The sequence below is a fragment of the Taudactylus pleione genome, unplaced genomic scaffold (genome assembly GCF_031769625.1).
Source record: "Taudactylus pleione unplaced genomic scaffold, aTauple2 ptg000127l, whole genome shotgun sequence".
Lineage (NCBI taxonomy): Eukaryota > Metazoa > Chordata > Amphibia > Anura > Myobatrachidae > Taudactylus > Taudactylus pleione.
Genome location: NW_028284529.1, coordinates 1,290,324 through 1,314,962, shown reverse-complemented (window position 1 = coordinate 1,314,962; position 24,639 = coordinate 1,290,324). Strand labels below are relative to the sequence as shown.

Genomic DNA, 24,639 nt, shown 5'->3' with positions numbered 1-24,639 from the left:
TTATTCTCCTACACAGCTAATACCTGTGTGTTCTACAATTATGTCACGGACCCTGAGCTCAGTTGGGTAATAGTAAAAGCATAACCTGGTGTATATTTTCCACACCATCATTCATTGCACAGAGGCGCCTATCTGCTGCTACTGTCCCCCTCGCGAATAGTGTATACAGAATGGGGCTTATTCTGAGTTGGGAGCAAAGCAAAAAAGAGCAAGTGACTTTGCATCTTGGCAAAACCATGTTGCACTGGAGGTGGGGCAGATGTAAAATGTGCATAGAGATTTAGATTTGTTAAGGGTTTGACCAAACTCAAATTAAATAACAGTGTAAAAATAAAGCTGTCTAGCATTTGTGGGCTACATAGCCAGTACTTATCCTGCAGCCAAAAACATAAAACATATTTGCACCCCTTGCATTACAACATGGTTTGTTCCAGATACAAAGTTACTTGCTTTTGTCATGCAGTAAGCCACATGCTATATTGCTTGCTTATTAAGCAACTGTGCAATGGGCCTGACTCTAGAATGGCTGCAAATGGTACTACTGCTGCATCTTTGTACGCAGCAGCTGTGCGAAAATATGCAAATGTTGCAGCCACCGGGATTTGTAATGAGACGCCCACCTGCGGCGTCTCAGACCCGAAAACGGTCGCAACACGACTGCATTTGAGTTTCCACAGCGTTGCCACCCATAAACAGTCCCTGCCTGTTAATCACTTTGCGCATAAATTCTTACTGTGACGACCCTCTCAGAACCATGGCGGCATATACGCAGCGAGACTTGCACGCATGCGCAATAGAAAAAAAAAAATGACCATTTGCAACCGTCTCTGAATCAGACTCTATATTTGTTAATTAACTGAACTAGCAGAGCTACAATATATATCTGTTTAGTCATCATCTGTTTATTTTGGATTATGTGGATAATGTACACATTACCATAAAATACAAAACACATTAGAAGGCACTATATTAATGCATTAAACAGCAGGCACACTCGGGCAAATATTTACAATGGTGCAATGAGTGGCTTAAATGGCAGTAGTAAGGAATGCTAAACCACACTTGTTTAGCATTCATTCCTATTGCTGTTTTGAAAACCGCAGCATAAATCTACCCTTGGGTTTGTCATGAAAATCTACAGGGGAGTGATAATCCATTGGGTTACAGCTGTAGGGTTATACAAACTTCAATGTCACTGCAATTCTACTTGTTCATTGACTCAGCGTATTGTTTCTTCTCCTTAACAGTATGGAAGAGTGTGAAGCTCTATGTACAAGAATGGCCATAATGGTTAATGGAAGGTTCCGGTGCCTTGGAAGTGTGCAGCATCTCAAGAACAAGTAATTCACCTTTTTTTCCTTTTTTGACAAAACCACTGGAACAAAATAGTGTTAATTGCTGTTATTTACTAGCCAACTAGATTTCGTAACAAACTATCTCCTTTCATTTACCCACAGTAATTATATATATTAGTCTTTGATAAGATCTGCACTCACACTCACTTCTGTACCAAATGCTGGAGTGCTCCTGTCCACTCCAACCAGGTGTGTCACTCATACAAAACTTTAGACTGAAAGAGCACACCCACCAGAGCTTGTAGTGAAGGTCAAAGGATGGATTTATTCCAGTAGTTACACCATATGAAGGTACAACGTTTCGGTCTAGGAAAGACCTTCAGGCAAAAACAACCAGTCAAGTGAATGGTTGTTTTTGCCTGAAGAAGGTCTTTCCTAGACCGAAACGTTGTACCTTCATATGGTGTAACTACTAGAATAAATCCATCCTTTGACTTTTTCTACAAGCTCTGGTGAGTGTGCTTTCAGTCTAAAGTTTATATTATAATGAGACCCAATGTCCGGCACTCCGCTAACAATACATCAATAGTCCCGGTGCACATCCAGAATACCAAGGTGTCATATGCAATTAACAATAGATGTCACTCGGGTAAAAAAAACTGAGTTACAAAACTGTGGTGGATCAACGTTTCAGGGCTCAAACCCCTTTATCAAGACTTGATAAAGGGGTTTGCGCCCTGAAACGTTGGTGGGACTAAATTCCGATTTATTCTGTGCACAAATGTGCAGATTCAAGGGCACGTCAAAGTCTTGATTTTTTATTTTTTTTGCCATTTCAACAGGTTTGGAGATGGGTATACAATTGTAGTACGGATATCGGGATCTAACCCAGACCTAAAACCTGTGGAAGACTTCTTCAGCCATGCTTTCCCAGGGAGCGTATTAAAAGATAAACATCGAGGTATGCTGCAGTACCAGCTGCGCTCTTCGCAATCTTCTTTAGCCAGGATCTTCAGCATCCTCTCCAAGAACAAGAAAAGACTTCACATTGAAGATTATTCAGTCTCTCAGACCACTCTTGACCAAGTGAGTTTGTTTACAGAATGCATAGTGGTTATTTAAGCTTGCTTACAGGATGTTGAAGTGTATGTATGTTATACTATAAGGTTGGGTACGGAATGTTGACACTGGGATCCCGGCGGTCAGAATCCTGACGCCAGTATGCGACAGGTTTAGGATACCGACACCTGTTGGTCGGTTTCCTAACCCTCCTTCCCTCCCCAGTGCCCAAACCTAACCTTCCCCTTATTTGTTTATTTTCATTGTTGGCTCATTGTAAAGAAAACACCACCTAGTGAATAACAATGGCTACAACATCAAACTGTACTGAGAGCCAATGAAATACTGTAATATTAGTGTAGATACTATTAAAAACGGCTTCATAAAAAGTAAAAAAACATGTACTTGTTTATTTTCCTGAATTTGGGCACATATATTACTTCAGCTTAAAATCCGTTTACCACAGAAGTTTATTTATACACCCTAAAGCCTATTCGTATTTGGACTCAAGACACCAACATAGAAAAATCATTTTTTAATTATTAAATTATTTTTTAAATAAAAGCCATACTGCTACTTGTAAAAAATAGTAAAACCTGGAAGACTCTTATATAAACTGCACCCACTTTGAATCTAGTGTTGTTTACGAAGTATTGTCAAACAAATGTGGATGCTGAATTCTAGGAACATTAGTGTTCCAAGTTCAAGTTTTCCAGTGACAAAAACTCGGGATAAATGAAAACCCTGTTAATTTAGGTCCTCCCTTCATCAAAGCTTAATTGGGCCATTTTTCTAAAATACCAGATTATTGAGTAAGACTCATGTGTTAGATACTTTTCCTGTCATAGGCAATAGAATTCAACTGGCTTTTACTTCAAAAGGGGTCTATTGGGTAGAGATAACGTGAACGGAGATAAACTACCAAGCAATCAGCTCCTAACTGCCATGTCACAGTCAGTTTGAAAAATGAAAGTTACGAGTTGGTTGGTCATCTCCGTTCACTTTATCTCCATCCAAGGCTTAGTAAATAGACCCCAAAATATGGCACAGCTGCCATTTGAAAGCATTGATGTGGACATTCTACCTTCTTCTGTCTTCTTCAATGTACATGATCATTCCAGAAGCGGATGTGACTCCAAACACAGGACTCTATTCTACTGTATGGGGATAATAGGGTTTTGCTGTAATTTAGAGTCATAGTACAGCTGGTATTACTGTTCCCATCTGATCATATACAGTGGTGTATTGATGCTGCATCTTTGCCTTGCCAATCTATCATCACATCTTGTATTTAATATCTAATGGTATTTTGTTTATCAGACAAACATATTTGTGGAGAAGAAATATACATATCCATGCTTAGTGGGTTACTATATACACAATAATGCATATCAGGGAATTGAAGAGTTTTCTCAATTTGAAAGTAACAAGGAGCATCCGTTGTTTTATTTTCCAGGTGTTTGTTAACTTTGCCAAGGACCAAAGTGATGACGATCTTTTGAAGGATTTGTCGTTGCACAAAAACCAGACTGTAGTAGATATGTCTCAACTGACATCTTTTCTTCAGGATGCAAAGGTGAAAGAAAGCTACGTGTGACATGCCAAACTGGAGAGGCACAGAGGAGTTTTGTGAAACGCCTCCCTTGGCTGCGGATGGGACGTGAATGCCAGGAAGTCGGGTCACTAGGACCCAAGTAGGGAGGCATCGTATACTGGACAGCTAGAGCATACCACTCAATGCAATGCAAATCAATGCAATGACAGACACAATTCCATAAAAGAGGCCGTGCCTCTTGTGTTGCCTTGTTGTACTGTACGCAAGTAGAAGACTTGAACATAGAAGCCAACAGTATGACAATGTGAATCTGTAGTGTTGCACCCACTGGATCCTGCCCAAAAGTGGGTTTGAAATAATGGCTGTTATGTACATGTTTTTATATTGTCAATTGTATTCTCTTCCAGGATCGTAACAATCTTACCACTGACAAATCATGACTAGTGACTATTTATTAATGTTTAGGGCTTCTACATGTATGTCAGGTGATCCAAACATGGTTTGCCCAGAAGGACTAGCTTTAATACCTTGTAATAATTCTACGCGGTGCAGGTTATATCAACATCGCTAATGAGGCAACCCTTTATGTTTTGATGCGCAGTCCGCCATTTTATTGTGGCTCCTACTTGTGTGGCCAATAGCAGAAATAAGAAAACAGAGGACATACAGCAAGTGTAAAATAGATGCAGACTGCACCCGGCATTTCTAATTCTATTTAAAATAAATTACTTATAGAGTTTTATTTTTTCACACCAATATAAAAAAATTGACAGGCCATAGATCATCATGTGTGGATGCAATGGAAAGTACAATAGAATTATTATTATTTTTTTTAAATGTTGTTACTTCTAACTGTTCATGTTTCCTAAAGCTGCTTTGGTAGCATTGTTACAGGAGTCCTGTGGTGTTGTTGTTTTTTTTGGCATTTTTTCTTTTGTCTTTAGTACTAGTTGAGTTATGGAACCTCAAGTAACACTTTTTGGTTCCCTTTGTCTTAAGCAGGGTACAAACCTGTACAACGGGCCGATACGATGTAACGATATATCATGTCCACATACACAGTGCACGATCAACTGTACAACGGCACAATATATTGTTACAGTATTAATGTTAGCGAACTGCATTGTACATCGCATTATCATCCCATCTGCACCTCGGACAGGAAGATGCGACCATACAATTCATCAAACAATGAATTTGGTGGAATTGGTTGTACACACTATACAATGGTCGTTGCGATCCATCGTGGGCGGTAAGATTGGCCAATATATCATGTAGTGTGTAACCAGATTTAATTTAATCACATTGCATAGCGGATACTTTGGTTTTAGGATACTTCTTCTTGTGAGGTAAAGCTTATCAAATTTACAAATCCAAATGCAGTCCAAAAGGATGATGGGACTGTAGACTGCATTTTATGTAACAGGCCAAAGCATTTCATCTGAAGACAATATAGAGGCTTAACAAAGAATGCTGTAAGAACAGAGATTTGTAGATGGATTTCCCTAAACATACATCTCAGTGAAAAGTCTTTAGTTTAAGCATTATTTTATAATTATGCCCTTTTCAATTTTTTTCTTTTAGTTAATTTTCTGTGATTTAATATGCTACTGTGAAATAGTCACCGACATGCATCCGCTCTGTATTGGGTATTTCATTTGTCTTACCTAAGCAGTAAAATCAGTAGCACAAGTATTTTATACAAATGTACCATCAGAATGCTGCAAAGAAGCTGTATACAGCTTGTATGCATGCTACTTACAGCAAGCCTACATTGGTCCTCCTGTTCATGTTTTACTGCTCATGTAGCCACAAATGTCCCCTCTTTCTCATTCCCAATACAAGTATCTTCTTTATCCTTTGTGCACTGCTGATGGATGTTTTCACTAGGTCAGTGCTAATGCAATTACTAATCCCAATTTAGGTAAACTATTTTACCTTGTTACTGTAGTTGTTTGAAGGTGCAATGCTACCATCAATATTTGGAGGGAATACTTTGGTTTCAATGCTTATTTTGCCAATTATCCTTCCCTAAAATCATATAATGTACTAGAACAAGTTCATAGTACTGTTCAAAGCAATTGGTATATTTTTTTTTACCTCAGCCTATGCAAGACGCATTATAAACTCCTGCACCTTCTATGTTTTACAAAACAAAAAGTGTGATTTGTATTTTTTCAAAACACTGCCTTACTAAATACCACTAATGTTGGAGGATAATATCAAAGTATCATGATATCAGAAGTAATCGGTAGCTCCAAAATGGCAGTTTGTGCTACGTGCCTACATTACGTCATGGCTGCAGTGCCAAGTTAACGATATCTACTCCATATTGATCCACTGTACCAGATTGCTACATACTGTGCACATACACACTTGTTGGTGCCACACTTGAACCAACCTGACAGTGGATGTGTGTTTACAACATCGGTGCCTGTGGTTCGCATTTTCTGGATTTTAAAATAATTTCCTGTGAAGTGTATGACTAATATAGAACAGTTTGAGAAAATTCCTCCAGCTCTTTCCTAAAATATCTTTTCTGGTGGGGGGGGTTCAGTTTAAGCGGGCCAATTTTGTAATTTCACTTTTTTACAATTTACTTATAGTGAGATCCTTCAGACATCATGTGCCACAAAGCCCACTCTGTCCTGGTTGTCTCATATACGCCAGTATGGAATTGTATGTGTGTGTATACATATCAGTGTAGCTCCTAATTCTAAACATTTCTCCCACATGATGTTTTACATGCATTGTGTTTCATTAGGTTTGGTCCTTCATTCCAAGCACTTTAAGCTGTCTTTAATGGGATCTACTTTTGCACTGGAATACTCATTAACGTTGCAAAAACAAAAAAGAAAATAAAAGGTTTTACAAAATATTAAATATTAAGTTAAATTCTTCAGTTGAAATTTCCAAGACTGAACATTTTGTATTGTCATTTACTGTTTAAGTATTAAAGTATAGACCTAGATCTATGTTAATTACCTTGTATTATTATGTCACGTAATGTAAAATAAAAGAATAAAAACTGTGACACCTCATATGTTATATCTTTCGTGCTTTCATGTGAGTGCAGATGGTTCCTTTATGCGTCAATATAAATGCTATGCAAAGATCTGTCCCCTCATCAGTGGATTATATGTTGCTATTTCCAGAGCTCAGAGTACTTACACAAAACCTGGGGCCCGATTCATCTTTGATCGCAGTTGCAAAGACGCACGCAAGCAGACGATTGTTGCGTTCTGCGCATGCATCGCAGTGCGCAAACTAGCAATTGCAAACAGAATTGCAATTGCAGAGAATACGGAAACCCAGAGCAGAGTGACTGACAGGAAGTGCTGTAGGTGGGTGGTGACGGGGGCGGTGGTCGGGTGAACGCAGGCGTGCCAGTGCATTGCAACGACGTTGCAGGGGTGTGCATAAGCAGCACTGATAGCGTGGCCATAAGCAGCACTGATAGCGTGGCCATAAGCAGCACTGATAGCGTGCGTGGATGTTAGCAATTTCTGAGTAAAGTCAGGGCTTGTGTAAGTGTGCATATGAGTCCGATGTTACCGACTGTTTCGCTATGTTCCCCTAGTTAACGGATGTGAGTAAGGGGGAAGTTTGCGTCCTTATGTTAGGCTGCGTTCGCAATGTGAGTGCAAACACTTAAATAGAACCACTGATAATAGCAACTACGGTGTGTGCAAATTGCGAACCGTAGTGAATCAGGCCCATAATCTAGTTTTATGGTGCATATTCCATGAAACTCTTAGGGGCAGATTCAGTTAGCCACGGATTTATTCCGCGGCTAATTGCCGTGCTGGACCTATTCAATTAGTGGGGATTCCTTGCGCAAGTCCCCTCATGTAGGTGCGAGGAAAAATCCGTGTAAAAAAACAACCAAGTCCCAATTTTATGGCACGGGAAAAAGGCTAATTGAATAGCTTTTCCCCGCGCCGCGGGAATTTAGGCTGGCAATTAGTTGGGGGGTAAATCGTGCGGCTAATTGAATCTGCCTCTTTAAATGTCATTTACCAAGTGTAAAATGGCCAAGGTGCAGGGCAGAATCCTATTTGGATGCAAAGTGCATATATTTGCACAAATGAGCCTAAATTTCTGCCAAATCTCATAATATACAGAGCAAGATGGTGGCACTTGTGGTGGTGCATAAATTTGCACCAAACAATAGGAAGATTCAGTGGAAAAACACGTTTATCTGTGTTCTTGGTTTTGCAGAGCAAACATTGGATTTACACTTTTAATGGAACACATCTTCACCTTCCATTTGCACTTTAGCACACTGTGCCTAATGTAAAACAAAACACAAGTGCCAAATGGAATAAAGGTAGTCTCAATGTCTCTTCACTCTCATGACTTGTTTAAGCCATACATCAGACTAAGCCATGCAGTAATTGACCAGCATTAAAAATATGTATTAGAGGAGTGGTTCTATAGAGAAAGGAGGTCGGACTTTTCATGCTGCGTGTCTGCTTTTGCACAGTGCGCTTGTTCATATTTTGTTACCTCTACACACCAAGGTGCAGTTTTAGTTTGTGTAGGAATCTCCAACTATGTGAACCATCGAGGTGCACAGGTGTAAAATAAAGGCACTGCACATCAAATGCACTTTACTAATGACCTCCTTGATTAACCAAAATGATCATATTACTGCCACCATAAAGCCCAAATCAGGTGTAATCCTGAGTCCTGGGACCGGTGGTGGTAGTGTCTGCACCTTGCTCACTATTGGGAAGAAAAAAAGGGGAGGTTTAATAACCAAATGCACTGGTTCGGTATGAGAGAAATATATAAATCAACTGTATACCCCCATATATTATGTATTATGATTATTTTAAAATATTTTTCTTATAGGTTTTTATTATTGTGGGGAGTGCAACCACTGACAATTATATGCACAAAATGATTCAAAGATAGAGAAAAAGATTGTTGTGTGTGGAAGATCTACCAAAATATATATACTCCTTAAGAAAATGCATTACTTCAAAGCTGACAATATAGTATTGCATCTTTTTAAAATGTTCCTCTTCATTAAATAATGGACTGAAGAAGACCCATCAAATACACAAAGTAGAGGCAGCCATTTTGTGTATTTAACCAATAGTCCTGGAAATGCAGCCTCTCAGTTTACTAAGTAACCAATACAACTATTTATCTAACTAGTTGCCATTTAGTTCATTGGTTGCACAAAAACTGCTTTCCTTCATATACTGGTACAGTCACAAAAATATCCACCTCCTCTGTGTTAGAGGCCACAATACACTATATTAAATTTAGTCAAGACCATTCTCCTTCCCAGGCAGAGTCAAGGAGGAAGCTAAAATGTCAGCAACATAAAAGAGGACAAAAACTTACTTCCCAAAATTTTACAGAAATTTTTTTTCAAACATACATCAGGAAATTAAATATATTTCAATTTGAAGAGGTTTTAAGTAACCAATTCAAACACATTTAATAGATAATGAAAAGCTTAATTGATACAACATAATACCTGTCTATACTGGACTTATTTGTACCATTTAATATACAACACGAATGGTAAGATTTACTTTAATGGAGAGAATGATGCTGGAACCAGAAGCACGTTTCTCTGCGATTCGAGAAATCTTGAACTTTCCCGTACTGAAATAAAAGAAGAGGCAGAAATAAAGATAAGCCCTAGCGTACCATGAAAGAGACGGGACACTCTTCTGTTAATTAACTTCTTTTCTCCTATGTTGCATTTTTGACAGCTAAGATGAAATCTCACATTTACTTTCCCCTCATCCCTCTTCTGTCATTACTTTTGTGAAAACGCCCAAGTGCACTGCACCAATGTGTCTTAATAGACATCAGCCAGGTTCTGTTTCTCCTCTGTTCTGCTGTCAAAAACGGAACAGAAGAGAGATGGAAATTATTATAATATATGCTCATAAAGACTTGGGCTAGGTACATGCTATGCAATAAATGGGCCAATCAGACAATATTTGGCTGCTCGGTCCGATAATCTTAAGAGTCTGTACGCAGCACCTAGGGCAGATTAGCATTCCAAAAGCAGATGATTGGATCTGACCTAACACACAACATTTGGCGAAAACGATGAGCCGATACTGTACCCATTTTAATGTGTGTATTTCCTATCATCTATCTAACATTTCTGCCCATAGTTCATTTTTAAAATGTCAACTTTGTGATGTGCTTTAGAACAGATAATCATCCAGATTGATAAATCAGTAGTGTGTACACTACATATCTGATGTTCCTAAGATTATTTAATCGCTGACAAAATCATAAAGATGATCTGATCGTGACTAGAATTGTTTAGGTGTGTACCTAATGTAGTAATACTCAGTTTCCATATAAGAAAATGTGTTGGCTTAGGTTTTGTTCGAGATTCTGTATATCACAAAAAAGCAACTACAGTGCAGTCACTCAGTCATATCTGTTGCAGGCTTATTGGAGAATTGTCCTGTGGTTCCAATGCTAATCACTTATATTCAGGTTGTTATGTAGGCACAGTCTACAATATTTGAGACCCTTCCTCGAATCCAGTTTGGGTTATTTTCGAATAAAACTACTCCTAAGGGAGATCCTGTTTCTTCATCTAACAGAGTTGTGCCTTTTTGGTTCTTTTTATGTAACTGTATTAGACTGATAGCACTAGCGGCCTGCAAATGTAGACTGTTAACATATAATAGATTATTTGTTGTACCTGTCCAACAATACCAACGTCAATTAAACAGATTTCTGGATGACAGGAAAGTAGCAGATATGATATGATGCAGTTAAATGTAAACTAAAATATTGGTAACAAATGGTAAATTTATTACCAATAGGTGCTTCTAATAAGAAGATAAAGCTCTAAGCTGCCAGCACAATTGCCGGTCTATAGCAGAAAAGTGTTGCACAACTGAAGCTTGCATAATGTGACTTCTTGCTGACTTGTCTGTTTCCTCTTCCTTCAGTTTAACACAAGTCATCACTATTTTGTCATTTTTTTGTGTGTCAATCTCTGCCTGACCCATGCTTACTGTACCTTCCAGGGACATGTACTACTCAGCAGTTCTTCTATAAACTATGTTACATAAGAACAGGCTTCAATGTGCTTTGAGTTCAACCAGGCAGTCCATGTATTCGCAACTGCAGGTTTTAACGGATTTTAAAATGCATTATTTGCTAACTTCGGAATCCTGATGCATCTGGATCAACAGCATTAATAGAAATTGTATCCTGTAATAGTTTGCTTTTACCCGTATGTTTTCCAAATGAATGCAAAGGCTTATTTAAAGTATGTAATGACTACAGATATGCTGTTTGTCATGAGGTGTCCTAAAACCAAACATTATTTTCGTCCCAAAACATCTCATGTTCCCTAACATTAAATAAAAGTGGCTTCTCACATGAACTTCAATGTTATACATAGGTGGACGATTTTATGCAGAAAGGTTTGTTCTCAGTAGGTCAGACTTGCCTACTTTTGAAAAAGCATTTCAGGGAGATTGTAAGAGCAGCACCGATGAGCGCGGCGGTAAAGTGGGCGTGTACTGCTACATCTGAGAGGCGTGTCATAACACTGACTGACATCAAAATGTAAATGAGCCCCAAAGCAGTCAGTAAGATCTATTTGTTGATGAAAACACACTGATACATTACAGAAAATACATGTAGCCATAGGGATCATTGTGCCTTATACCCAATGCAGGGAAATTATACTAATGATCCCATTTGAATGTAGATATCTCTGTTTTTTTATTTATATAACAGCTACATAATGGGGGTAAGGTGCAATCAGGGAGATTGCTAGACTCTTCAGGGAGATTGCTACTATTTCAGGGAGCAGTGGCGGGCTGGGCCGGGGGGCAGGGTGCCATGTGCCGTGTCACTGTGACACAGACTGCAGCGCGTGTGTAGTGCTGACCGGACGGAGTTCGGTCAGCGCTACACAGCACAAACACACAGCCGCCGGAGCCGGCAGCTGTGTGTTTGCTTTAGCAGCTGATGAGAGTCTGACAGACTCTCAACGGCTGCTGCTCCCACTGCCAGAGCCAGACATCTTCCGGCTCCCGCAGTGGGTAATTCACTCACATGACGCGTCACTCCCATAATGCAAAGCGGCGGACGGAGGAGCTGATCTCGGCGACGGGACCAGGAGCGGGTGTCAGGTAAGTGTTTTTTGTTTTTTTATATTATGTGTGTCTACTGCGGGGGGTCTGGCACTATAAGGAGGAGACCACTACTGGGGGCACTACAAAGGGGGGGACTACTACTACTGGGGGCGCTACAAGGGGGGGGGGGACTACTACTACTGGGGGCACTACAAGGGGGGGGACTACTACTACTGGGGGCACTACAAGGGAGGGGGACTACTACTACTGGGGGCACTACAAGGGAGGGGGACTACTACTACTGGGGGCACTACTAGGGGCACTACTACTAGGGGCATTGCATGGGGGGAGAGGACTACTACTAGGGGCACTACATAGGGGGGAGGGGACTACCACTGGGGGCACTACATCGAGGGACCACTGCTGGGGGGTCTATATAAAGGGCAATAGTGGGGGTACTGCATAGGGGGAAGACTACAACTGGGGCCACTATTTAAGGGGCACTGCATAAGGGTCACCACTACTGGGGGCACTATATAAGGGGCTTACTACTGGGGGCACAAGGGGCACTGCATAGGGGGGATCACTACTGGGGGCACTACTCGAGGCCTGCATAAGGATGTCCTTTCCTGAGGGGGGGGCGCCGTAGCACGCACGTTCATTCGGGCACCCTGGCTACACGCTACTCCTCTGCCAGGGCCGCCTACATGCATTTGCCCTCAGGCTAAAAGTTGCCAGCCAGCCCCTGTCAGGGAGTCTCCCTGACAATAAGGGGGAGTTGGCCAGTATGCCATAGGTCTGTGTGCACTAATGATACCTTAAATGGGCTATAAACTCCCCTCTCCGATTTTAACGAGGATTAGTGGCAGAGTATTTATAAATCATGAAAAAGAGGGGGGGCCCTAGCCGCACAGATGTTAGTATAAGAATATTAGTGTATAGAAATAGAGAATTGATTAATGCTTACTGTTTTTTAGAGACTGGTAGTGATTGCAAACTATGTATCAATACTGTATAAACTAGGAAAATCCCTATGTGGAATCCTCAGATAATGGGTAGAATCCTAGTCTACTAGTGGTGTACCCCAGAGTCATAAATACAATGATCTAAAAATATCCAAGAGAAAAAGGAAAAAGGACTCTATTTGGGGGCGCACTTACAAAAAAACAGCTCGTAAGAAAGAACTTTTTATCACAGGTATCTTACATATGAATAATTATAGAACATAAAATGTAACTTTTAATTGAGGTATTCCTAAAAAGTAATTTGTATTGTTACTGATAATAAACACACACAAATAGAAAAAACACATATGTGAATACAGTGAATCACTATTTTCAGCTGACGTTTATACATTGATATGCCCAAGTGGCATTTATACACTGATATGGTCAGAAAAGTATTAGGTGGAGTTTGACACTTGTCTATCCACCCAAAGTCATACTTGCCATCTCTCCCTCATTGTCAGGGAGATTCCCTGAAATAGCAGCAATCTACCTGTCTCCCTGAAGAGTCTACCAATCTCCCTCATTTCACCTTACCCCCATTATGACACTTATATAAAAGAAAAAACAGATATATACATTCAAATGGGATAATTTCCCTGCATTGGTTATAAGGCACAATGATCCCTATGGTTACATGTATTTTCTGAGAAGTATCAGTGTGTTATCATCAACAAGTAGATCTTACTAATTGCTTTGGGGCTCATTTAAATGTGGATGTAAATCAATTTTAGGACACGCCTCTCAGATGTAGCAGTACACGCCCACCTTACAGCCGCAGTCATAGGTGCTGCTTTCACAATCTCCCTGAAATGCTTTTTCAAAAGTAGGCAAGTATGCCCAAAGTGTATTCAGCAATGACGGTCAGTGTAACATATTGAGACATAGATGAAATTAGTACTACATATATTCAGAATTCTGTAAGTACAATGACTGACAGATGGCTGGAAAATTGTATATATCTCTCCTTATTTCAGCTCAAAGATGTCCACTTAAATTGTATCAGCTACATCATAGTCATAAATAAATCATACCAGATTCTTATGAGAAAAGCCATCGGCATCAATGATAGTCAGAAAATATAGTTCTAACAACATAAATATAAATTCTCCTGTCTTTTTGGACAGAAAACACTTATCAATAAATGGTTTTGCTAACAAAGTTAAATTAGCCAAGGCGAAATTGTTTACCAATATAAATATATCTCACAGCGGAATAGCTGTTCTTTTGTCTAAAATAGACCATGCATATAGAACAATTAACAGCTGACCCTGATAAAATAGAATGTGCATACAAGGCAATTAGCAGCTAATGCTGTTTATTATTCTCTCAGCTGACCACTTCCTCCCCTGACAAATCAATCAACAATCAATCAAGCAGGGGTTTGACCAAACACTTTTCTTCCTTTCTATCTCCAATGTGATTGATAATAAAAATACGTTTGTGGCTCCCAAGTAATAAATGTCATACATATGCTGGTTTAGTGCCAGAAGGATGTAAGAGTTTACTAACTTTGGAACTCCCCTTCTCTACTTTTCCCCGTCTTACTTAAAGCATAGGGTGGGGAATGAGAGTCAGTGGGGTCCCTGTAGTAAAGGAAGAAAGAAAGAGAGGTATCTAGCAGAAGGGGTCTGTGGCTGTTTACACTGTTACATTCGCATTGCAGTGTAAAAACATGCCATTCCCTCCTGAGGCGATTTAACCATAAAAGAATGGAAATGCCAGTGTGTAAGGATGTTACCAATATGTTGGGTGATGCGGCTGCTTGAACCCCCATATGATGCTGGTAGCCTGGAAGTCCCCGTGTCATCTGTGTGTGTTACCACCGGCAAAATCTCAGTCTGCTAGCAGGGGGAGTCAGCTGGCACGAGTCATGTGTGCGCCCCACGTGGTCCGCTCACACTTCTTCTGATGTACTTTCGCAGTTAGCTTGGTCACAGATTAGCATAAGGTTACCCTGTTTCTCAGGGATGTATAAGTACACGCCTCCAGCCTATCCGTATCTAGAGCTAATTGTTTGACAGTATTCCTGCCCAGTCAAATAACTTATCACTTTCAGCCAATTAGTGTTCATCATGAATTACTGGCACTACTATCAACCAGTCACACCATGGGCTTAAAGGATGAGGCATAGGAACACGTACACACAGGCTGGTATTGCAATGCATGTTAGATTGGCATAGACAGGGAAATCCTGAATCTCTGTTGTCAGCTATTAAAATTCATAAATATGGAATTCTAGTTATAATATATCTGTAGATATGTGTTATTTGTATTTGTGCAATAATCAAACCGGGAGAATAAATGGGTATGTTTCTAGTCATAACCAGGGGCACCGAGGGGGGAGCAGGTACAATTTACCCGGGCTTCCAGAGGGGTCCAGCGCCGCCCCCCTCCCTTTCTTGCTCTTCCCTCGCAGCAGCCCAGAGTGTGCTGGGATGCAGTGGGAGATTGCTTGCGTCTGCTAAGCAGCAGCCACAGCAATCTCCTATGCCTGAGGGGGGGAGTGATCACACTGATCGCGCCCCCCCTGGCTTTGCGCCAGGCTGAGGGGCTCACAGCGCCCCCAAAGTATGGCATTGTTGTTTTTTTCCAAGGGGCCGTGGCCACGCCTCCCGCGATTAGGCCACACCCCCTCTTTACCGGGGCCCGGTGGCGCTCTCTACACCCCTGGTCATACCCGTATTTAGAGCTAATTGATTAACAGTATTCCTGCCCAGTCAAAATGATTCTTCACTTTCAGCCAACATATGTCCATCATGAATGACTGACACTCATATCAACCAGTCACACCATGGGCTTAGAGGATGAGGCATAGAAACACATACATACAGGCTGGTATCGTGATACAGGTTAGATTAGCATAGACAGGGAAATCCTGAATAGCTGTTATCAGATATTAAAATTCATATATAGAAATCTAGTTATAATAACTAGTACAAAGATATGTTATGCATATTTGTGCAATAATCAACCCAGGACAATAAACTGGTATGTTTTTGGTCTATCATACTCATACTGTATATACGTATTACCATGCCCCATCCCCCAAACCCAGTCACACCAAGGGCTTAAAAGATGAGATACAGGAACACGCATACACAGGCTGGCCTTGCAATGTGGGTTAGATTGGTATCAACATGGAAATACTGAATAGCTATTGTCAGATATCACAGACATGGAAATCCTGAATAGCTGTTGACAGATCTCAAAATTCATATATATAGAAATCTAGTTATAATAACTAGTACAAAGATATGTGTTATGCATATCTGTGCAATAATCAAACCAAGAGAATAGACAGGTATGTTTCTAATCTATCATACTCCCCCCGGTGGATATTTTCGATAACTAGAAACTTATAATGCATTTTTTAACAAAAGAATGAGCAATCTGGGTAGCAACCAGATGTGAAAACAATGGATATGGAGGTGAAAGTTAGGATATATGAATATTAAAAACTATGTATCAAAACATGTCTAAATAAATATAGTGTTTATAATGAAAAATCTAAATAAAAAGACCCCAAAATTAATATATATAAATATAGGAGAAGAAAATTATTACAAAAAAGATTATATGAGTAGTATGTGAGTAGTCGTGCTGGTGAGATAAATATATACATTTTATCAATACACATATCTCCAAAAGTGTGTGTGATATGGGTGTCTACTTACTGATGTGTTTAACCTGTGAATAAAAAAATATAAAAAGTGTCAGAGGTATAATGTCTGTGTAAAGGAAATTCCTCTGCTAGTGCAATCATACTAAGTCCATGAGACACCCCATTAGAATATGGTAAAGTAAGAATTAATACAATTGAGTGACCTCAAAAGGTTTTAAATGCTGTGACAAAATATTGGTGCAGAAAAATGGTTAATAAGTATGTGTGAATGAAAAGTAGGTACCCCTAAATATTTCTTAAATGTGAGATTAAATAATTTTAGATTATAGTAAATCAGACTCATGGATAAATGTTCCAAGAGTATCAAACATATTGTGAAAACAGACATGTCTTTTAGAACAGAAAATATCCCATTATGACAATAAGAAATGGTTTTAATTAGGTGGATAGAAAGGTCCTGTAATTTATATATTCATTCATCCCTTGAGGGGCCAGGCCTCCGAGTTTGAATGTCCACTGGCTTTCTCTTCTCAACAAATTGTTCATGAGGTCTCCTCCTCTGATCCCCAATGAAATCTTCTCCAGACCGCAAACTTTCAAATCATCATATGAGCCCACTGTATTCACATATGTGTTTTTTCTATTTGTGTGTGTTTATTGTCAGTAACAATACAAATTACTTTTTAAGAATACCTCAATTAAAAGTTAAATTTTATGTTCTATAATTATTCATATGTAAGATACCTGTGATAAAAAGTTCTTTCTTACAAGCTGTTTTCTTGTAAGTGTGCCCCCATATATAGAGTCCTTTTTCCTTTTTCTCTTGGATATTTTTAGATCAGAATATTTATAAAGGTAGAGGGCATTCTTTGTTGTAGAACATGACATAAGGCAGACAGATGAAAAACAACACTTGAAGGTGTTTAATCTGTATTAACACAATATAGAGATTTATTTTTCAGTTTCCAGTTTCCAGTTTATGGGCGGTTAAGAATATTTCGAAGATAGATCCAAGTAAACAAAGCAACATCTAATGAAGGCCTTTTTCTCTTTTCAACTATCCCTGCAGGAAAGGAGCTATGTTTTGGTTCAAAAAATAAACTGGCATTACTTTTGCTGATCTAAATAATGTGTTCCTCTATTAGCTAAATGTGTTTACATTTTTGTACATATGCCTGTAAGTTGGAATATCATGCGGATGATCATCATTTGTCATAAACCAGACACACATGCTGCCAAAAAGAAGACATGTGCATCTAGCGATACATACGGCTCTGCATATGCCTAGAAATACGCTTAGCTAGCTGCTCTGCCTTCCAGGAATTGCATTTACTGTCTACGACACATTTTACTAAGGGGCATTTTTACTAAATATTGGGATTTAGACCAGATAATTAGAATTTTAACATTTGCACAAATGTACTAAAAAAAAAAAAAAAAATCACACGGGGACAGAGCTCCCTACAATGTGTAAAGAAGTGAAATGATTGCAAAAGCAATCATTTCACTTCTATATCGTGAACCGGGGGTGTTTTGTATGGCGCACTGACCACGAATGTGCGGTGACCATTGCCAGCTTGGGTTCCGGAGGAACCCACTCCCGGTAACTTTTGCAAAATGTAGCCCATAGATTACTATAGGGTAACACAATCTGGAGATGGAGTTATCCTATCGGGGCCAAGCTCCCGAATGCTTGGTTAATCCAACAGCACAGCAGCCACATAGAAACCTATGGGAGCTGGGGATGCTGAAGGAAATGGAGGGAACGCAGAAGATATCTGAGATATCTGCTAAGGTCCTACCATGGTACATTCGGGGGATACTTAATATTTGCGGATATGCCCCTAAAATGGATATTTTCGGGTAATGTCCCACAAATATTATTTGATAAATAGATCAAAGATATCTCATTTTAATTACATTTGAAAACAGTTTTTCTCAATGTCTGTTCTAAGCCCCAGAAAAGATCAACAAAAATGCTTTTTCACTGACTATTGCACATTTGTTCTCACCAAATAAGCACTAATCAATACCACTAATTTATATACATCAATATTTAATCACTTACCTGCAGCAACAACCCTGGCATCTTCATGAGCCAAATGCCTGCCTGAGGCGCGACTGTCTGGATTCTCATTCCACCACAGGACGTGAACTGTGCAAACACAACACATACTGCATCAATGGTTACTACATTTCAGACTGTTAATAAATAAAAATACTTCACAAAACCAAAAAACAATTGTTAAATGATCCGGTGTGTAGATCTACAAGCCAAAGTGAGAAAAAAAAATAATAATAATACTACTGAAGAAAAGCCCCTATTTCACAAGCAACATTTGTCATAACAGTACTGCTACTACTAAAGGACCCATGAGATAAGGTCTGTTACCATGAAAATACTAATTTGGTAATCCATCACAAATGGTTCATTTATCATAATCACAAATTAATCTACAAAGGGCTACTTTGAAGCTGGTAGCCATTTTGTCTTTCCCGTAAAACTACTAGACTATCTTCTTTTTTTCTCATTTACATACAGTAGCAAAAGGAGAATGATATCTAACCCCTGTACTTTGGTGAGGAACGAAAATGTAATTAATAAAGTTCACATTTGAAACTTTAGATATTAGTTGGGTATTAAATGGGAGATACCACATCCAAAAATACATTTATACCACTGCACCATATAAACCAATCCATCAATTACAGTTCACGTAAGTGTATAAAGAACCACCACTGACACACTTCTATGGGAGGAATGAATAGATGTGTGCTGTATTTTCCTACATTTACTGACATGATTGGGAAAAGTCAAAATTTATCTTGCATAAAAGATCTTTAAAATATCTATTCAAAAATACATGTAAAATTTACCAGAAACGTCATGTGTGACAGAGCTATGATTGCAGAGAAAGATCCTCCTATGCTGACTAGATTTCCTCTGTACAACCTTACTGAACATTCTGATGTATTAAAGATTTCACATTTCAGTCTGTTCTTCTAGTTTCTCTAAATCAGTGGTTCTCAAACAGTCCTCAGGACCCCACACAGGTCACGTTAAAAGATCCACAAGTGGAGACAATTATTTTGCTTGTGATTTTGTGAGGAGACCTGGAAAACATGCACTGTTTGGGGTCCTGAGGACCGAGTTTGATAACCTGTGCTCTAAATCACTACACTATTCGATATACTCTGTGACCATCGCCAGGGGTTACGGTGATTCATCAAAGCACCATGTCATGACTTTATGTAGTTTGTGTGCTCTGGATAAAGTGTATGTATTATTATAATTCCCCTAAATTATATATTTCAGGAATGGCTGCTTGCCATGAATGGGTACAGTATGTCAAAATTGGATTGCATAAACTAATCAGAGCAAATGGCCACGCGACACCTAGCCTTTGAAGATAAAGCTTCATGGACGCAACGTCTGCTCTCACTCTAGGTGGCCCTGCTCGAAGAGCAGTGCACAGTCACACTGGCTGCCAAGAGGGTCATTTGTAGCACCTTACATTAGCAGGCTTCCTACAATAAAATATCTTCAGAGTGTTATCTGAGGTTTGGGTCTTGTAGCTGTGCTAATTTATATCGACACAGACCCTAGAAGAACAAAGGCCAGCCCTTTTGAGCCTGGGAAGGGTGGGGGCTGCTGAGGGAGAGGGGGATGTGGAACCATAAGAACCAGCTACTCCTGCCTGTCTGTTTTCACTTCCAGGAAGTATCTGAGAGCTAAGGAGTGCTCCCCATGTCGGTCTATGGTGGTCTCCCTCCACACAGATCCCCTAAGATCTCAGCGTAAGATACCTTAGGATTCTGACTTTCTACTTTTATCTGTAATCATTCTGTGCATTTATTACTGTGTGTCTTGTTTATTTACCTATTTGTCTTGTAATTTAACCCTGGAGATATTTCTCAATAAATCCTAAAACTTTATCAGCGTTATCCCTGTGCTCTAATGAATTCACGTGCCTGGAGAGGCCCATGCTATATTTGTGTAATACTTGTGAGTTTAAGCGAGAATTAAGTGTCTGGCGAACGTAAGAGCGCTATTTTAATACTCTTCGTGGTGGCAGCTTAGGTAAAAAGCCCACGTCACAACCACCCAGCTGTGTCAGATTGGCGTATCTGAGCGCAGGCTGGGCACAGTGTCGTGACATACCCCATCAACATTTGTGCTTTAATCTAAAGGGAGGTCACAAAAATGCTGAACTGTTGTTTATACCATTACATCTGTATCAAGTTTGTTCTGTACTATTCTTAACAAATAACAAAAAGTATTTCTCCTCCATTATATGGAGGCAATAATCATGGAACATTACCTTGGTTAAGTAATCCATATTCTGTGTTGAAGACACCAACAAGCTTTGTGTAACCAGTATTAACATGAGTAGAGATGGCAGCTTTAAACGCTTCACCCCAGACTGCTGGTCCACCAGGCTTAAACTGAAAGGAGACCATCTCATAAACCCCTGGCATAAAGAAAATATAATGTACTTTAATAGCAGTTTATATACTGTATTATTTGTCCTATACATAGGCAATACATCCAATAGTGTTTTCTCACATGAGGTGACGATCAATTAAGTTGTAAGAAGTTAACAAAACTTTGTTTTTTTATTTATAAGAATATAAAGGAAATGGAGTGTCTCTCCACACCTCATTCAATAAGTCAACAGGTAAACCTGGTTTCCAGTCAAAAATTCACTATGTCCTTTAGATGGCTGTGAGCAAACAGAAGCAGCCGGCCCATGTCAGACCACGACTTGCAACCCTGGTTATTTACATCCTGAGAACACTGTATTGCAGACACTTTTTCTGGGCTCTACAGAATCAATGAATAAAACACAGATGCCGCCCTCTGGTGACAGACATCATTTGTTTTAAAAGCATTCAACGACTAGATGTCTGTGAGTGAAGGCAACATGGAACTAGCTATAAAAAAAACCCATTTAATATAAGCACCTTGTATACAATTTCTGTTATAATTCTGCATGGCAAACAGAAAAAGGGACCAACAAAGTGGCAAAGTGCAAATATGCCATCACAGACCAGTTTCTCCATTAGTTGCACTACAAAAAGGTTTGAGCAGTTTCTTTTGGAAAAAATATGAGATATGGTAAGAACTTACCCTTGTTATCTCTATTTCTACGAAGTCCATAGGGTTCCACAGGATACCTTGGGGTATAGGTGTGACGTCAGTCGCTGGGCACCATAGAGTTAAGCTTTTCAGCCTCCCAGGATGCACTAGGGTCCCCTTCCTATACCCCGCCCCCGAGCCAAGGCACCTCAGTTAGTTATCAAGCCATAGGCCGGAGGAGGAGAAGGAAGAGAGAGAAAAAAGATCTGGACACATACAAGAATCACATTCTCACCAGAGGGAGACGGAAAACCGGTGACCAGAGCAAAGCCCATCTGCAGCACAGGTGCGACAGGGCGGGAGTCCTGTGGAACCCTATGGACTTCGTAGAAATAGAGATAACAAGGGTAAGTTCTTACCATATCTCATATTTTCTACTTCAGGGTCCATAGGGTATCCACAGGATACCTTGGGGATGTCCCAAAGCAGTATCCTTTAAAGGTGGGGACGCTCCTGTGCAGAAAGGAGAATCCGCCGCCCGAAGGAAGCATCCTGAGAGGCGAAGGTGTCAAACCTGTAATACCTCACGAAGGTATGGACAGAGGACCACGTAGCAGCCTTGCAGATCTGAACTGCCGAGGCACCACGTCGAGCTGCCCACGAAGGACCCACAGACCTAGTGGAATGAGCCTTCAGAGAAGGTGGGACCGGTAGGCCTTCATGAAGATAAGCTTCAGAAATAGCCATACGGATCCAGGCTGCCAAAGTTTGCTTTGAAGCAGGCCAACCCTTTTTACGGAAGCCATAGAGGACAAACAAAGCGTCCGACTTCCTAAACGAAGAAGTGCGGTCAACATAAGTCCTTAAGGCCCGCACAACATCCAAAGAGGCCTCACCCACGGAAAGACCCGGTGAGTTAAAGGCCGGAACAACTATTTCCTCGTTAACATGAAACTGGGAAACAACTTTGGGAAGAAACTCGGGCCGAGTGCGGAGCACTGGCCTGTTCCCATGAAAAACCAAGAAAGGGGGTCTACAAGAAAGAGCCCCTAACTCAGAAACACGTCTGGCCGAAGCAATGGCCAGAAGGAAAACAGTCTTAGCTGTTAGCCATTTAATATCCACTGAGCCCAGTGGTTCAAACGGCGGTCCTTGGAGAGCCCTCAGGACCACAGCCAAATCCCAAGGCGCCACAGGTGGAACAAAGGGCGGCTGAATACGGAGAACACCTTGCATAAAGTTGCGCACACCTGGGATTGTAGCAATCCTACGGTGAAACCAGACAGATAGGGCCGAAACCTGTACCTTCAAAGAAGCAAGGCGAAGCCCATGATCTAGTCCCGCTTGCAGGAAGGCGAGAATCCGAGACAGACGAAACTCCCGCGGTGCATAACCTCTCGGTCGACACCACTGGAAGAACGTATGCCACACGCGATGGTATATCCTCGCGGAAGACGGTTTCCGAGCTCGTAACATGGTACGCACCACAGAGCTGGAAAACCCCCGGGACCTCAGCATGGCCGTCTCAACAGCCACGCCGTCAAAGACAGCCGAGTCAGGTCCGGGTGAAGGCAAGGACCCTGAGACAGAAGGTCCGGTCGTAGCGGCAACCGCAGAGGACTGTCCACGGACAGACCCTGAAGGTCTGAGAACCAGTGCCGTCTGGGCCAAGCGGGAGCTATCAACAGGAGCGTCCCTCCTTCCTGTTTGAATTTCCGAATTACCCGTGGAAGAAGGGAGACCGGAGGGAACAGGTATGCGAACCGGAACGTCCACCGGACAGACAGAGCATCCACCAGAGACGCCCCTTCGTCTCTTGTGCGAGACCCGTACACCGGCAACTTGTTGTTGTGCCGGGACGCCATGAGGTCGATTTCTGGAAGACCCCACCTGTCCACCAGTAGTTGAAAAACGTCCGGGTGCAGGGACCATTCCCCTGGATGAACGTCCTGGCGACTTAGAAAGTCTGCCTCCCAATTTAGCACTCCCGGGATGAAGACCGCTGATATGGCCGGAAGATTGCGCTCCGCCCAAACCAGGATCCGAGAGACCTCTACGAGAGCCGCCCGACTGCGAGTTCCTCCTTGCCTGTTTATGTAGGCCACGGTGGTAGCATTGTCCGACTGGACCTGCACCGGGTGACCCTGGAGAAACCGCTGTGCCTGCAGGAGAGCATTGAAGACAGCACGGAGTTCCAAGATATTTATTGGAAGCTCCGCTTCTGTCGGCGTCCACCTGCCCTGGAACAAGTGTGGACCCGAAACTGCTCCCCAGCCCCGAAGACTGGCGTCTGTTGTCAACAGGACCCAATTTGGAACCCAGAACGGACGTCCCTTGTTGAGGTGGGTCGTCTTTAACCACCACGCAAGGGACAGGCGAACCTCCGGGGTGAGCACAATCGTCTGGAACTTCAGAGACTGAGGCAGCCCATTCCACTTGGACAGGATCAGGTGCTGCAGAGGTCTGGAGTGAAACTGGGCGTATTCCACCATGTCGAACACCGACACCATGGAGCCCAGTAACCTCATCGCCGAGTGTAAGGACACCCGGCGGCTGTGCAGACAACTGCGCACCCTTGACTGTAAAGCAGAGATCTTGTCCTCCGTCACGAAGATCCTTTGCTGTCCCGAGTCCAATAAGGCTCCAAGATGCAGAATCCTCCGAGACGGGATTAGAGTGGACTTCTGCCAGTTGATTAGCCAGCCGTGCCGTTGCAGCAGTGCAATGGTCAGGTCCAAGTGGTGTAACAGGAGCTCTGGAGATAATGCCACCAATAGCAGGTCGTCCAAGTACGGCAACATGCGGACTCCTTGCAGCCGCAGAGAAGCCGCCATGACCGCCATCACCTTGGTGAAAACACGTGGTGCTGTCGCCAGGCCAAAAGGTAACGCCCGAAACTGGAAGTGGTCGCTGCGGATTGCAAACCGAAGGAAG

At 41.3% G+C, this 24,639-nt stretch overlaps 2 protein-coding genes across 4 annotated transcripts in view; one reads left to right on the top strand and one right to left on the bottom strand.

Moving 5' to 3' along the window:
- ABCA1 (ATP binding cassette subfamily A member 1) overlaps positions 1 to 6,950 on the top strand; it is a 117,771-nt gene extending 110,821 nt beyond the window's left edge. For both annotated transcript variants that reach the window (XM_088472591.1, XM_088472592.1), the window contains 3 exons: positions 1,248 to 1,340; positions 2,138 to 2,381; positions 3,811 to 6,950. In XM_088472591.1, the coding sequence (XP_088328717.1) occupies positions 1,248 to 1,340; positions 2,138 to 2,381; positions 3,811 to 3,951 (478 nt within the window). In that variant the 3' untranslated portion in view covers positions 3,952 to 6,950. The remainder of the gene's footprint in view (positions 1 to 1,247; positions 1,341 to 2,137; positions 2,382 to 3,810) is intronic.
- The window catches only part of LOC148523798 (protein NipSnap homolog 3A-like), a 90,419-nt gene that overhangs the window by 40,715 nt on the left and 25,065 nt on the right, over positions 1 to 24,639 (bottom strand). The window contains exons 4-6 of one of the 2 annotated variants that reach the window (XM_088472593.1): positions 20,948 to 21,097; positions 18,694 to 18,780; positions 8,344 to 9,534 (exon numbers count right to left, since the gene is read on the bottom strand). In XM_088472593.1, coding sequence (XP_088328719.1) covers positions 9,458 to 9,534; positions 18,694 to 18,780; positions 20,948 to 21,097 — 314 coding nt within the window. In that variant the 3' untranslated portion in view covers positions 8,344 to 9,457. Of the gene's footprint in view, positions 1 to 8,343; positions 9,535 to 18,693; positions 18,781 to 20,947; positions 21,098 to 24,639 lie in introns of those variants that run through there. The other variant, XM_088472594.1, reaches the window with a different exon arrangement.